Source organism: Carassius gibelio, chromosome B25, assembly GCF_023724105.1.
Source record: "Carassius gibelio isolate Cgi1373 ecotype wild population from Czech Republic chromosome B25, carGib1.2-hapl.c, whole genome shotgun sequence".
Lineage (NCBI taxonomy): Eukaryota > Metazoa > Chordata > Actinopteri > Cypriniformes > Cyprinidae > Carassius > Carassius gibelio.
The window spans coordinates 20,270,389-20,283,809 of NC_068420.1; the positions used below are offsets into that span (position 1 = coordinate 20,270,389).

The 13,421-nt window shown below is 36.6% G+C and overlaps 1 protein-coding gene across 2 annotated transcripts; it reads left to right on the forward strand.

Moving 5' to 3' along the window:
- The first annotated feature begins 222 nt into the window (after positions 1–222).
- LOC128013738 (E3 ubiquitin-protein ligase RFWD3-like) lies at positions 223–11,191 on the forward strand. 2 transcript variants are annotated; one of them, XM_052596929.1, is made up of 13 exons: positions 223–332; positions 2,046–2,231; positions 2,373–2,587; positions 2,774–2,835; positions 3,005–3,217; positions 4,279–4,370; positions 4,452–4,566; positions 6,270–6,474; positions 6,560–6,710; positions 7,965–8,141; positions 8,453–8,667; positions 10,459–10,676; positions 10,762–11,191. In XM_052596929.1, exons 2-13 carry the CDS (start codon positions 2,059–2,061, stop codon positions 10,903–10,905), a joined length of 1,980 nt encoding a protein of 659 aa, XP_052452889.1. In that variant the 5' UTR covers positions 223–332; positions 2,046–2,058; the 3' UTR covers positions 10,906–11,191. The 2 variants fall into 2 exon arrangements, with proteins under 2 accessions (XP_052452889.1, XP_052452888.1); XM_052596928.1 differs by having other exon boundaries at positions 243–438.
- The last annotated feature ends 2,230 nt before the right edge of the window (positions 11,192–13,421 follow it).

Genomic DNA, 13,421 nt, shown 5'->3' on the forward strand with positions numbered 1-13,421 from the left:
GCCAGAAATACAGCTTGGGTGTAATAAAATTAACAACAAAATAAATGAATGAATGAATAAATAAATAAATAAATAAATAAATAAATAAATAAATAAAATCTGAAAAGAGGCAAGCCTATCATTCATGTATGAATAGGAACAGTTGGTGGCGGTGTGTATCTATGGTGTGGAATTCGCCAAAAATATCCAAAGAAGAAGAAGAAGAAGAACGAATCGGAGACGTTCACAAGCTGTTGTCCAATCAAAGAGCGAAACGAGCAGAGTGGGCGGAGCATCACGTTGGCGGTTGTGTTTGCAGCAGCAGTAAATTCTGCTCAAATTCGATCTCAAATGTAACGATTTTTTTATTATTATTATCTAAATAATTTAAATCGCAACAAAATGTAGTTTTTGATGACCTACGAAGAAATTCAGGAAGCAAACCAGTCGCTCTGCTTGGTAAATATTGTCAGTGTTATGCATGTTGTTGGTTTGGTTTTATTGTGCGTGTGGCTATTTTGTTAGCGAAAACTATAAAACTTGTTTATTAAATAACTAGTCAAAGTTTACTTTAAGATCACCCTGATCTGTGTTTATGTAGTGTGTTTTAATGTTTAAGACTAAAACAAGCGATCTATCAGGACGTGTCGCAAACTAGTGTAGTTCGCATACTCTCCGTACTTAGATGATCACTGCGTCCTAAAGCTGGGAAATAGTATGTATGAAAGACCCGGATGGATAAATCTGTCTTATATTTTACGAAACTTATAAAGTTTTAATTTTAAAACATGGTTTAAATGTTACACACACAGAACTCTTAGACAAATGGGCCACATAGAAAGGAAATATATGTAATGTATTGCACAACTGTATGACTATATTTGGTTTGTAAAGATGCCTGTGAATTAGGTCTGCATGATTAATTGAATTGAATTAAATTTTGTTAGTAAAGCTGGTTCTGTAATCAGCACTAAATCATCATCACATGCTTTCAGATGGAGCAGTATTTATGATAAAGAGCTGTAGTTCACTGACATGTTACGCAAAAAAATGCAGAAGATTTTATTGCATGTTTATGAAATTGCTTGCGATAATAATAGCTGTTTGCGTAGCTTCTCAGTGAACTATGGCTCTGTGTAGTAAATACTGCTCCATCTGAGAACATGTTAAAATACCACGTTTAGTAACAAATTTACTTCATAACGTAAGTGTTTAAAATAAATCGCACAGAATAAGGCACGCAATATATTTCATAGTATTCTAAATGGTGATAACGGCCCTGCTTTATAAAAATACTTTATTTAAATATAAAATTATAATAATAAGAACTACGATAAACAAAATATTGTCGTAGTCGTGTGTTTATTAGTCACGAATGAAGTTTATTCGTTTATTAGTCATGAATGAATCAATGAAATCGCTTAAATTTTCTGTTTATTCAGATGCCTCTGGCGTTCGGATGGAGATTTACTGCTGAAAGATACGAATGAAAATCGCACATTCTGTGAAATCAATCAAATCGATTAAATTTCTATTAATCTTGCAGCCCTACTGTGTATTTTACCAGATAGCCTACTAGAGTTGCATTAAAAAGTTATCTGAATTTAGGATGATGTAAAAATGAGGCTGGTCGAAGTGTGTCAGACCAGTGTTATTTTAGAATAAATTATATATTATATCACGCAATATCGCGTTCATTATTGGCGATGTATCACCTGAGACTATGAACACGATATTGCGTGGCTTGTTAGTGTGCTACGGCTCTTTGTAGTAAATGCCTCTCCATCTGAATGTACTTAATTGAGATTTACTACTAATCACAGAACCGGCTTTACTGTTTGGTAACCAAACAGTTAATGGTAGCCATTGACTTTCGATAGTATCTTTTTTATATGCTATATTAGTGAATGGCTGGTGTCAGCTCAGACAGGTTTGTTACAACTTGATGGCGAATAAATCATGACAGAATTTTCATTTTTGGGCGAACTATCCCTTTAATCTTAGTTTTGGTTAACAATATCAACCGTGTTTCAGTCCTTAATTCTTTCCTGTTGTGTCTCCTGCAGAACTCATTTGAAGATGGAGAATATGGAGGTGGAAGTGGCTCCAGCATCCAGCGAGGCCGGTGTGATCGTAGTCTCTGAATCTGACAGCAACACGGAGGAAGAGGATGTTCCCTTACAGGATCAAGGCCCATCGGAGCGACCCAGACTTTCAGCCCGTCGGGCGATCCGCAGGAGAAATATAACTGGGTAAGAGAACGGGTTAAGGCTCATCAAATATAACGTGTGCATAATCTGTCCAAGTTAAAAGAGAATACAAAGGGTTCACTTACTTTTTCCTGCATCGACAGTATGGAGTGGCTGTATGACTCGATCTTCCTGTTTTCCCAGGACACATTCGCAGGTTTCCTCACGTGGAGAGAGGATGCGCAGACTCCGGGAGATCATCGCACAGAATCTGGTGGATCGGCTGAGCGGCTCCCAGGACACACGGCGCTCCGCTCCTCACACAGATCCACCAGCGCTGGATCCTGAACACAGCTCCATCCGCACCGCTCCTGCTCCTGCTGCGAATGTGACCACGTCTGATGAGTCCAGCGCTACAGGTCCACGGCCATTACATTTCTCGTTTCATAACAATTTTAGCTCAGATGAATATTTTCCCAGATATCTTTTAAACTATTACATTTTAAGCTCTTTATAACAATCTACTACTAGAATTGCATCTGAAATTGCATGTTGGCTAACTTCTTAGCATATGAAATGAAGCCATATGTTTTTGTATAATTCAGGGTCCAGTGTTTCTACAGCGGCTGAAGGGACGAGAGCATCTGCTCAACTACAAGAGACTGAGGTGACTGTTTAACTGTTGTGCTTTTATAACGCATGATCTAAACTATGGTCCTCTATCAGAGCAGCAGAATATCTGGTTTCAGTTTGTTGGGAATGCGTCACATCATTGTAGTGAAGTGGATTGTGAATGGCAGCTGTCTTTGTCCTGATTGAGACTTGTCTCTTCCCAGCCGGTCTGTGAGTCGCAGGATCCCGTCACAGCTGCTGCGAGTCCCGCTGGAAAGACCGAAGCAGATGATGCTGATGGAGAGACCTGCTCCATCTGTTTCGAGCCCTGGACCACGGCAGGGGACCACCGCCTGGCCGCTCTCCGCTGCGGTCACCTCTTCGGCTTCATCTGTATCTCCCGCTGGTTGTCGAGTGGAGGAAATAAATGTCCACAGGTGCGTTTCACCGTTTCAGTGAATGAACAGCTAGAGTTAAAGTTTTTATTATTATTATTATTATTATTATTATTATTATTATTATTATTATTTTTATTATTATTATTTTTATTTTTATTTTTTTTTAGTTCTGCAAATAGTTGTGTGATGGTTGGATCACAATTCATATGTGCAGATATATTATCTGGGTTTAATTTTAAATAATTACAATTATGTAAAATACTTATATATAAATATATAAATTATATATATGTATATGTTTGTGTGTGTAAAATTTATGTATATATTTATATTATTATTTATATTATATATAAACATTTAATAAATAAACAACATATTTGTCTTAAATATATACATGCATGTACTTGTTTTTATATATACTTAATAAATCTACACAGTGCACACGCATGTATTATGTAAACACGAACTTTAATTTTGCATGTGATTAATTGTGATTGAACATTTTAAGTATTTACATTACTGGCTACAAAAATTCACCAATGGAAAATTAATTATCCTTTTTGAATTTACAAAAAAAAAAAAAAAAAAAATATATATATATATATATATATATATATATATATATATATATATATATATATATATATATATATATATATATATATATATATAAAACAAAAAATACATTTTAAGAAATATTTAAAAAGTATATGTGGCTGTAAAAATGCACGGAGAAAAGAAAAAACAGGCCAAAAAAAGGAATGGAAAAAATAAAATTTCAATCAATATTTTTAAATTATTATATATTTCATATTATATATTATTATCATGAGTGGCTGTATAAATGCATTTAAATATTTTATATATATTTTTTTTTTTCTTTTTTTTGTGTGTGTGTTTTAATGTTAATAGAAATGTTTAACAACATTCATAATGTTTAACATAATTTTAAAGTATATTGCAAAACATTTATCTGAGAAGTGCAATTTATAAAATGTTGTATCATTATATTGTAGATGTGTAATACGCCTTTCACAGAATTAAATGTAGGATATTGGTGATGTAATGTGTCGGTAAAAAAAGATTTTGTGTCTCCTCAGTGCAATAAACCAGCCAAACGTGGTCATATCATCTTTCTTTATGCACGGAAACTGAAAGCCCTGGACAACGCAGAGGAAGTGCGACTGAAGAGGTGCTCCAGTGAGCGTTTATTACTGTATGTATGTATTGTGTGTCCAGTATATGCTTGAGCTGATGGTTTGACTGTGTGCAGTCGTCTGGAGCTGGAGCAGGGCTCACGGAGGATGGAGCAGCTGGAGGTGGCTCAGTGTCGTCAGCAGATGCAGCTCATGGCCGACGAGAACGTGCGGCTGCGCAAAGAGCTCGAGGTGTGTGTGTGTGTGTCTTCTCAGGACAAACTCTCTTCATATCTCAAGTGTCTCGACACTAGTTAACTGGAACAGGGCTTTTCAAGCATTTTGATGCCAAGGACCCCCAAATGTTTTTTTAAGAGACTCTTTTTCTTAAATATAAAGGCAATGTTATATTTGAACCTATTCATATAAATAATACCGTTAAGAAGCATGTCGTTATAAAGACACCGTAATGTTTGCAACATTGAATTGGCTTCTGTATTGTTGCCGTTCAAAATTTTTTTTAAATTGTATTAAGTTATGCTGAAGTTTTTCTACTATTTGTTAGAGGAATGTTATATCATATAAGTTTACAGAAAATAAGACTCACCAAAATTGTTTTTGAGAGAAAGAAAAAAGAAAAACAGCCAGAAGTTTTACGTTTTGTTTAAAGATGCAAATTTAAGTTGAGCGCAAAACTGGGATAACGCATAAAACATTTGCGAATGAAGCACTTTTTCATCCAGTGAGTCAACGAGAACAAAATCACGTCACTTTCTGATACTGACTAGCACTAAATATCAGTAAGAAAAGGAGTGGACTGAATATAGGCTTTTCTATTTATGCTAAATTACGAAACACAATAAATGCGGTCATTGCTTTCGGACGATGCTTTGCCACGAGATCGTTCCGCTGGTTAGTCAAATTATCCCGTCCCATCGTGCAGTCACATGACTTTTTGTGATGCGCATGGAGGAATTAATTTGGTAAATGTGTTTCCTTCAGTATGTGTTAATGCACTTTTTTACTGTATAAAAACGTTATCCTACTCAGTTGTGTGCATCCGTTTTTTTAATTCACTTCTGTTTTTATTCAATCCAGGGTTTTTTTTTTATGTGATACCCCAAAATGCACACAGGAATAATTGTTGGATGGAAAGTCTTTACAAAAGTTTTACTATTACTTCCAGAAATAATGTAAATGAGTGTCAAATAAAACGTAATCAAAGTAAAGGTAGTAAATACAAATATAAACGTGTTGTAGTTCCCTTTATTCTACAGCAAACTTTCAATTTAACGGTATTCAGAATAGGAATAAAAAACATAAGTGTAAAACCAACATGAACTAATGTTAATTAGTTTCCTCACAAGTTGGCTTCTCTTCACCCAAATTCAATGCTTTACGCTTGTTTTACATGCTTGACATTAATTACTTAACATAATTTTGATTTAGAAGTCTACGCATGATTCAGCTATAAAAAAAATAGCTTGCTGTATTCCAGGAAAAATAAATATATATATATATATATATATATATATATATATATATATATATATATATATATATATATATATATATATATATATATATATATATTTATATATATATATTTATATATATATATTTTTTTTTTTTTTTTTTTTTTTTTTTTTTTTTTTTCACACTGTTTTAAATTTGAGGTTGCAGTAGAATAATTATTGTTTAATTAAGAAATATTGACCAGTCTTTGGAAGGCAGTATGAAAAATGGCTTCTAGAGAGAGAGAAGGAAAACATCCAGTGCAGTGAAGGCCAAGGGGGTCCGAAAACCCAATTATGAAAACCCATAGCTTGAAAGAGTGGAGAAGCCGATTGAATTGAGTTTAATGTCAACTGATGAGAGCCACATCTGAGCTTCATGGTCATGTGTCTAGAGGAAGTGAAGCATCCTTGCGGCTGGACTCTGTGTTTGCTCTGCAGGAGTTGAGGAGGTGGAGAGCTCAGGCGGCGTTCGGCTCCTCTCAGGGAGCGTCTCAGAGGCAGGACTCGTCCGGCGCGGGACACTACGTCTTCTCTAAGGCTGTGCTGGTGTCTCAGACGGGGGGCAGTAGGGTTCTGTCCTACTGTGAGCCTCTCGGCTGTCTGCTGGCGTCTCAGCCTTCTCCACAAGCAACCTTGGTGCCAGGTAGCAGTTTGAGCTCTTCCACATTGATGTTTTTCCCTTTCCTTTGTTTATATAAGCATTGATCGATCGATCGTTGCTGTCTCAGGCTTCGGTGTGAAGAAGATCAGCACTGCGACCCTCAAACCGAGTCAGTATGTTCCCATCCACTCCAAACAGATCCGAGGTCTGTGCTTCAGCCGACACCAGGACAGTCTTCTTCTGTCCGCGGCCCTCGACAACACTCTCAAACTCACCAGGTGAGAGACCACGGCTGTCCTGCTGGGTAATCAACTGACACCTTCTGTAATAAAATATAAAATCGTTTTAAACACTGACTGATAATATCATTTATTCTGATTAATCTACACCAACTTTTAGATGCACAAGTAGTTTTTGGGTTCTGTTCTTACAAAATACACTTCAAGTAGTTATGGTCAAAGGATCATAAGAGCTAAGATAAAATATATAAATAAAATGTAACTAAAATATATGTATCTATAAATCTGGGCTGGATAAGTTAACACGTTATAATCACATTAACCTAATTAATGCCGACAACACAAGTTAACACAATTTTTTTTTTATTATTATAAAAAGTCTGTTGCTCACTGGCTCTGAATACACATGCAGACAATTCATGGGTCACAGGAGAGGATGCTCCTATTTATAAATATATATATAATGTATAAAATGTTTTACATTTTAATAATTTGGCCAGGTTTTCAAAAATAGATATTGTTATTAGCAGTGTTATTAAAGTAACTAAAGCTAAATCCATAATAATAAGAAAAAGGTACTTGAAATAAAATTGAAATCAAGTAAAATATAAAAATACATATTTTATATTAGTTGCCAATGCAACTTCTCATTTACTACTAAAATAACTTAAACCAAAATTAATTTAAATAGTTAATGAAAAAATAACAACAACTGTACAGTATTAAACATAAATAATCTAATAAAAGTTACTCAACAAAATTACTTAAAAAATATATACAGATACTCAAATGTAAAATAATTACAAAAACTATAATAGTTTCTCAATGATCGTCACAATCCAGTATCCATCGACCCCTCGAATCCATTTCCTGATTAGATTCTGATTCAGAAGCTCTAGGTTTGATTCGGTTTCATTTTGACTCTGTAATCAAATATATCAGTTCTCTCTCTTTAATGCTGTAAATTAAACCAGGAAACCGATTCGAGCCAGTAACTTGTCTTTCTGAACAATTGATTAAAAACCAGAATCCGACAAGACTAGTCAATAGTTATTTGATTCACTAAAAGAATCTGTTCGTAAGAATCATCTGAATCAGACTACATTGCTCATGCTGTAGGATTGTTTTTGCATGCAGCCTGTCTGGGTTATTTCTTTCAATACAGACAATGAGATATGATTATTCTTTCTGGGTGTGATTTTACTACTCAGAAACTCATAATAATGATGTCCCGTGCATGTAACGAAACTGCCTCTTCTGAGTTGCTCGATCCTGTTGATGTTTTCCCTGCAGCCTGATGACGAACACGGTGGTTCAGGCCTACAACACGGGCAGACCTGTGTGGAGCTGCTGCTGGTGCCATGATAACAACAACTACATTTACGCCGGTCTCTCCAGCGGCTCTGTGCTGGTGTACGACACGCGGGACACTAGCACTCACGTTCAGGAGCTGGCCCCGCTGCGCTCCAGGTCACTCTCCACGGTCCTGGCTTCGGCCAAACCGTAGCATGCTGTACATGAAGAGTTGGTTTGCAAAAACGGCTAACTACATTTTGATGTATTTTCAGAAATCACGTTTTTTTTATATTGTGCATTCCAAGAAATCGGCTTGAAACTGGACAATACCAGCTTTGACAAAACGTGTTTGGGGTTCAATGTGGAGAATATAGTGGTGTTTATCAGTTTTTGCAAATGAACTCTCTGTGTATTACTTGATTGTGTCCTGTACACACTGTGGAGAAGCTGTTTGTTGCTGATATTGTCCCTGTTGTCCACTGTAGCTGTCCAGTGGTGTCTCTGTCCTACATCCCGCGCGCCGCCTCCAGCATGTTCCCGTGTGGCGGCCTGATCGCAGGCTCGCTGGAGGGCGGATGTTTCTGGGAGCACGTGGAGGGAACCACATACACGCCCCACATCCTTCCTCTAGAGTCCGGCAGCTGCACAGACATACAGGTGGAGCCGGACAGCAGACACTGCCTCGTCACCTACAGACCAGGTACATGTCCAACCCACACCAGCCCCTTCTCATACTTAACTACCAAAGTTATGTTTTTCGTCAAACTAATATGACGGCTGTCAGTGTAGAGTTATACTGTTCTGTTGGTTTTATTCAGTTTTAAAAAGAAACTGAGATATTATCAGCTTCTATTTATTTATTCCATTCAAAACTTTAATTAGCAAAAAATCGCGAAAGCATCTATTGAATCTGTTAGTTTTTTCATTATTATTATGATTATTAGGGGCCAAGCACTGAAGGGTCGCCATGAAACCACTTGTGGAAAAGTTATGAAATGTGTCTTACAGATAGAGGATAGTCTCAATAATAAGTACTGCAAATTTGGAGTCTCTAACTCAAACCCTCTAGCGCCACCAACAGCTCAGATTTGGATTTCCATTTATGCTAATAGCTTTTGAACCGCCATACTATTTTGGTTTTTTTGAACTCCTAGACCATTGGTGTAATTTTTGCAAAAATTTAACCAGATCATCTTCAGACTATGAGTGAAACCAAAATATTATGGAATTAAGGTCGATTACTTTTCTCGAATAATGCGTGAAAATAAAACGAATTTGGCAAAGAGCTCTAAAAATGGACATGAGGCTATATCTCTGCGATGCTTTAGTGTATTCAGAACAAATATGGTTTGTGTCATAACTCTGTTGTCAAAAGTACCGACTTCCAGTCAGCACTGTACTTTTAAAAACCGCTGATTGGCCAAAGTGTTCACAGATACGACTGTGATTGGCCACACTCAGGAGTGTTTGAAAGCTGCGTCTAACAGAAGATTCTTCATGTATCTGCACATAGACAGATCTGCAGATTTCAGACACTCCCGTCTGCTTCTGTGATGATGATCAAGAGATGATCATTGTAGCCAATCACAGTGATGTCTGTTGAGCGTTCGAACACTAAAGACAGTCAGCCACGTTTAAGAATACGTTCAACAGCACTCAGTGTTAGCGGGAAATGGACGTTTTTAAAAATGCAGTACTGAAGTCTGTACTTTTGACAACACTAGTTATGACAGCCATGACCTGAGGTTTCTCACGTAGTTTCAGCACAGCACCACCTAGTGGTTAGGAGATGAAAAAAAATAAAAAATACTATTTTCGCTAATAACTTCTGAAGAGTTTGGCCAAAAATCACAAGATTCGGTGAAGCATATCGAAACATATTATTTTAATCTCTCTTGTTGAAAAGCATGCACAAATATTTAAACTAACACCCATGTAGCCATTTTGATATTATTAGCTTTAAGTGTATATCTGTTTTTTTAGTAATTTAATATGTAATTTAATTTCTTTAAAAATACATAAAATACAATTTATACATGATGTAAATGTGGGAATTTTTGCCATTGGCCCTAAAATAATTTTTTTTTAAAGAAATCTCATTTTATTCAAATATATTGTCTAATATAATTTTATTTTATTTACCTCGTAATGTTTAATCTCTAATTTCAAATTTCTGGTGAACTTTTTTTATTTTCTCCAACATTCTTTTCTTGCCACTCTTTTGAATTGATTCTATTGGAATGTTCGCTACAATTCAGAATCACAGATGTGTCGCGCCATTTCATTGTGACTTTAGATATTTACAAATTAAACCGTAATAACGGCCCAGTGCAGTCATACAATCACTAATTTCAGTTGTTTGCATTACAAAAAATAACTAATATTGTTCCAGTATGAAAACAATGATTTAAATTACACACATTTCTATTTTAATTGAAGGTTACTGTCTTTTGATTTCTTGCGTCTCCTCGTGTCGGTGTTGTGTGTCCAGGTCGCTCAAACCCGTCACTGCGTTGTGTGTTAATGGAGCTCAGCCGGACGCCTCAGACAGACATCAGCCAGACGCCTGTCTGCTCCTGCTCTCCGGTCCAGACCTTCACCGCTGGATCCTCCTGCAAGCTTCTCACCAAGAACGCCGTGTTCAAGAGTCCGGCCGGAGACGGAGCCACGCTCGTGTGTGCTGGGGACGAGGCCACCAACTCCACCATGGTGAGAAGCGTTCCTCGTCTGGTCCAGCCTGTGCTCGTGTCTCTCATTCACTGTCTCGTCTGTGATTTCTCCGCTCTGTCTGCAGGTCTGGGACGCCGGCACTGGTGCTCTGCTTCAGAAGATGCCTGCAGATCTCCCCGTGCTGGACATCTGTCCGTTTGGGGCCAACCAGAGCAGTTTCCTGGCCTCTCTGACCGAGAAGATGCTCAAGGTTTATAAATGGGAGTGAGACTGAGAGGAACATTCGAACTGAAATCTGAAGAAGACTTTTTCATAACCAAATACTGCTGGACGGGGACATTGCTGTCCTTTTACTTTGTGCTTTGTTTCTGTTTTTTTTTTTTTTGTTTGTTTAAAATCTAAATCCTTTTTTTTATTTTCTGTTCATTATAAATTGTTTTCTGTTTCTGACCTTAAAATCAGGGCTTTAGTAATGTCTTAGTTGAGCGTGATCAGTGTTCACTGGTTTCTTTGTATATATGTAAGTGTTTTTTTAATAAAACAATAATTGCCTACATTGACAGTTTGTGAGAACCTTAAAAATATCTCTATAGGAGTGGCACGATTAAATCAGTAGGAAAAATACTAAGATATATTTTTTAAGTCAATAAAGCAGATATACAGTCTTGTTCAAAATAATAGCAGTACAATGTGACTAACCAGAATAATCAAGGTTTTTAGTATATTTTTTATTGCTACGTGGCAAACAAGTTACCAGTAGGTTCAGTAGATTGTCAGAAAACAAACAAGACCCAGCATTCATGATATGCACGCTCTTAAGGCTGTGCAATTGGGCAATTAGTTGAAAGGGATGTGTTCAAAAAAATAGCAGTGTCTACCTTTGACTGTACAAACTCAAAACTATTTTGTACAAACATTTTTTTTTTCTGGGATTTAGCAATCCTGTGAATCACTAAACTAATATTTAGTTGTACGACCACAGTTTTTTAAAACTGCTTGACATCTGTGTGGCATGGAGTCAACCAACTTGTGGCACCTCTCAGCTGTTATTCCACTCCATGATTCTTTAACAACATTCCACAATTCATTCACATTTCTTGGTTTTGCTTCAGAAACAGCATTTTTGATATCACCCCACAAGTTCTCAATTGGATTAAGGTCTGGAGATTGGGCTGGCCACTCCATAACATTAATTTTGTTGGTTTGGAACCAAGACTTTGCCCGTTTACTAGTGTGTTTTGGGTCATTGTCTTGTTGAAACAACCATTTCAAGGGCATGTCCTCTTCAGCATAGGGCAACATGACCTCTTCAAGTATTTTAACATATGCAAACTGATCCATGATCCCTGGTATGCGATAAATAGGCCCAACACCATAGTAGAAGAAACATGCCCATATCATGATGCTTGCACCTCCATGCTTCACTGTCTTCACTGTGTACTGTGGCTTGAATTCAGAGTTTGGGGGTCGTCTCACAAACTGCCTGTGGCCCTTGGACCCAAAAAGAACAATTTTACTCTCATCAGTCCACAAAATGTTCCTCCATTTCTCTTTAGGCCAGTTGATGTGTTCTTTGGCAAATTGTAACCTCTTCTGCACATGCCTTTTTTTTAACAGAGGGACTTTGCGGGGGATTCTTGAAAATAGATTAGCTTCACACAGACGTCTTCTAACTGTCACAGTACTTACAGGTAACTCCAGACTGTCTTTGATCATCCTGGAGGTGATCATTGGCTGAGCCTTTGCCATTCTGGTTATTCTTCTATCCATTTTGATGGTTGTCTTCCGCTTTCTTCCACGTCTCTCTGGTTTTGCTCTCCATTTTAAGGCATTGGAGATCATTTTAGCTGAACAGCCTATCATTTTTTGCACCTCTTTATAGGTTTTCCCCTCTCTAATCAACTTTTTAATCAAAGTACGCTGTTCTTCTGAACAATGTCTTGAACGACCCATTTTCCTCAGCTTTCAAATGCATGTTCAACAAGTGTTGGCTTCATCCTTAAATAGGGGCCACCTGATTCACACCTGTTTCTTCACAAAATTGATGACCTCAGTGATTGAATGCCACACTGCTATTTTTTTGAACACACCCCTTTCAACTAATTCAACTAATTGCCCAATTGCACAGCCTTAAGAGCGTGCATATCATGAATGCTGGGTCTCATTTGTTTTCTGAGAATCTACTGAACCTACTGGTAACTTGTTGCCACGTAGCAATAAAAAAATATACGAAAAACCTTGATTATTCTGGTTAGTCACATTGTACTGCTATTATTTTGAACAAGACTGTATTGTCTTAACAGGGATTTGAGTCAACATCAAGTTATTTCTTGGGTGTCACAAATGTAAGAAATGTTCCTCTGCAGTGGTCCAGCAGAAACAGGGTTATGTGCTAAATTTTGGCCCATGACTATTAGGTAATTAAAATAGAGATTTAATTATTTTTTTTTACTACAAATGTAACCGGTCACCACAAGTGAATAGTGCCAGATTTCACCATACCTACCCCTTTCCATCATTAATCATAGTATATTAAAATAATTGTTTTGTATTGCAAGTTTCCTTAAATATATTTAAATGATCTTATTAATAATTTACATACATTTCAGAAATCAACATTATAAAGCCAAAAAACTACATTATTTTAGTTTGTTGACTCATAGTTAAAGGGTTTTACAACGGGATTTTCTGTGTGTGCATATATATATATATATATATATATATATATATATATATAATCATTCCATAAATCTGAAAATATTGTCAATCACCATAATTCTTCAG

Coding starts and splice junctions, on each gene's coding strand:
- LOC128013738 (XM_052596929.1), top strand. CDS start 2,059: ATGGAGAATATGGAGGTGGAAGTGGCTCCAGCATCCAGCGAGGCCGGT. Junction 2,232..2,372: donor CGCAGGAGAAATATAACTGG/GTAAGAGAACGG, acceptor CTGTTTTCCCAG/GACACATTCGCAGGTTTCCT. Junction 2,836..3,004: donor CTCAACTACAAGAGACTGAG/GTGACTGTTTAA, acceptor GTCTCTTCCCAG/CCGGTCTGTGAGTCGCAGGA.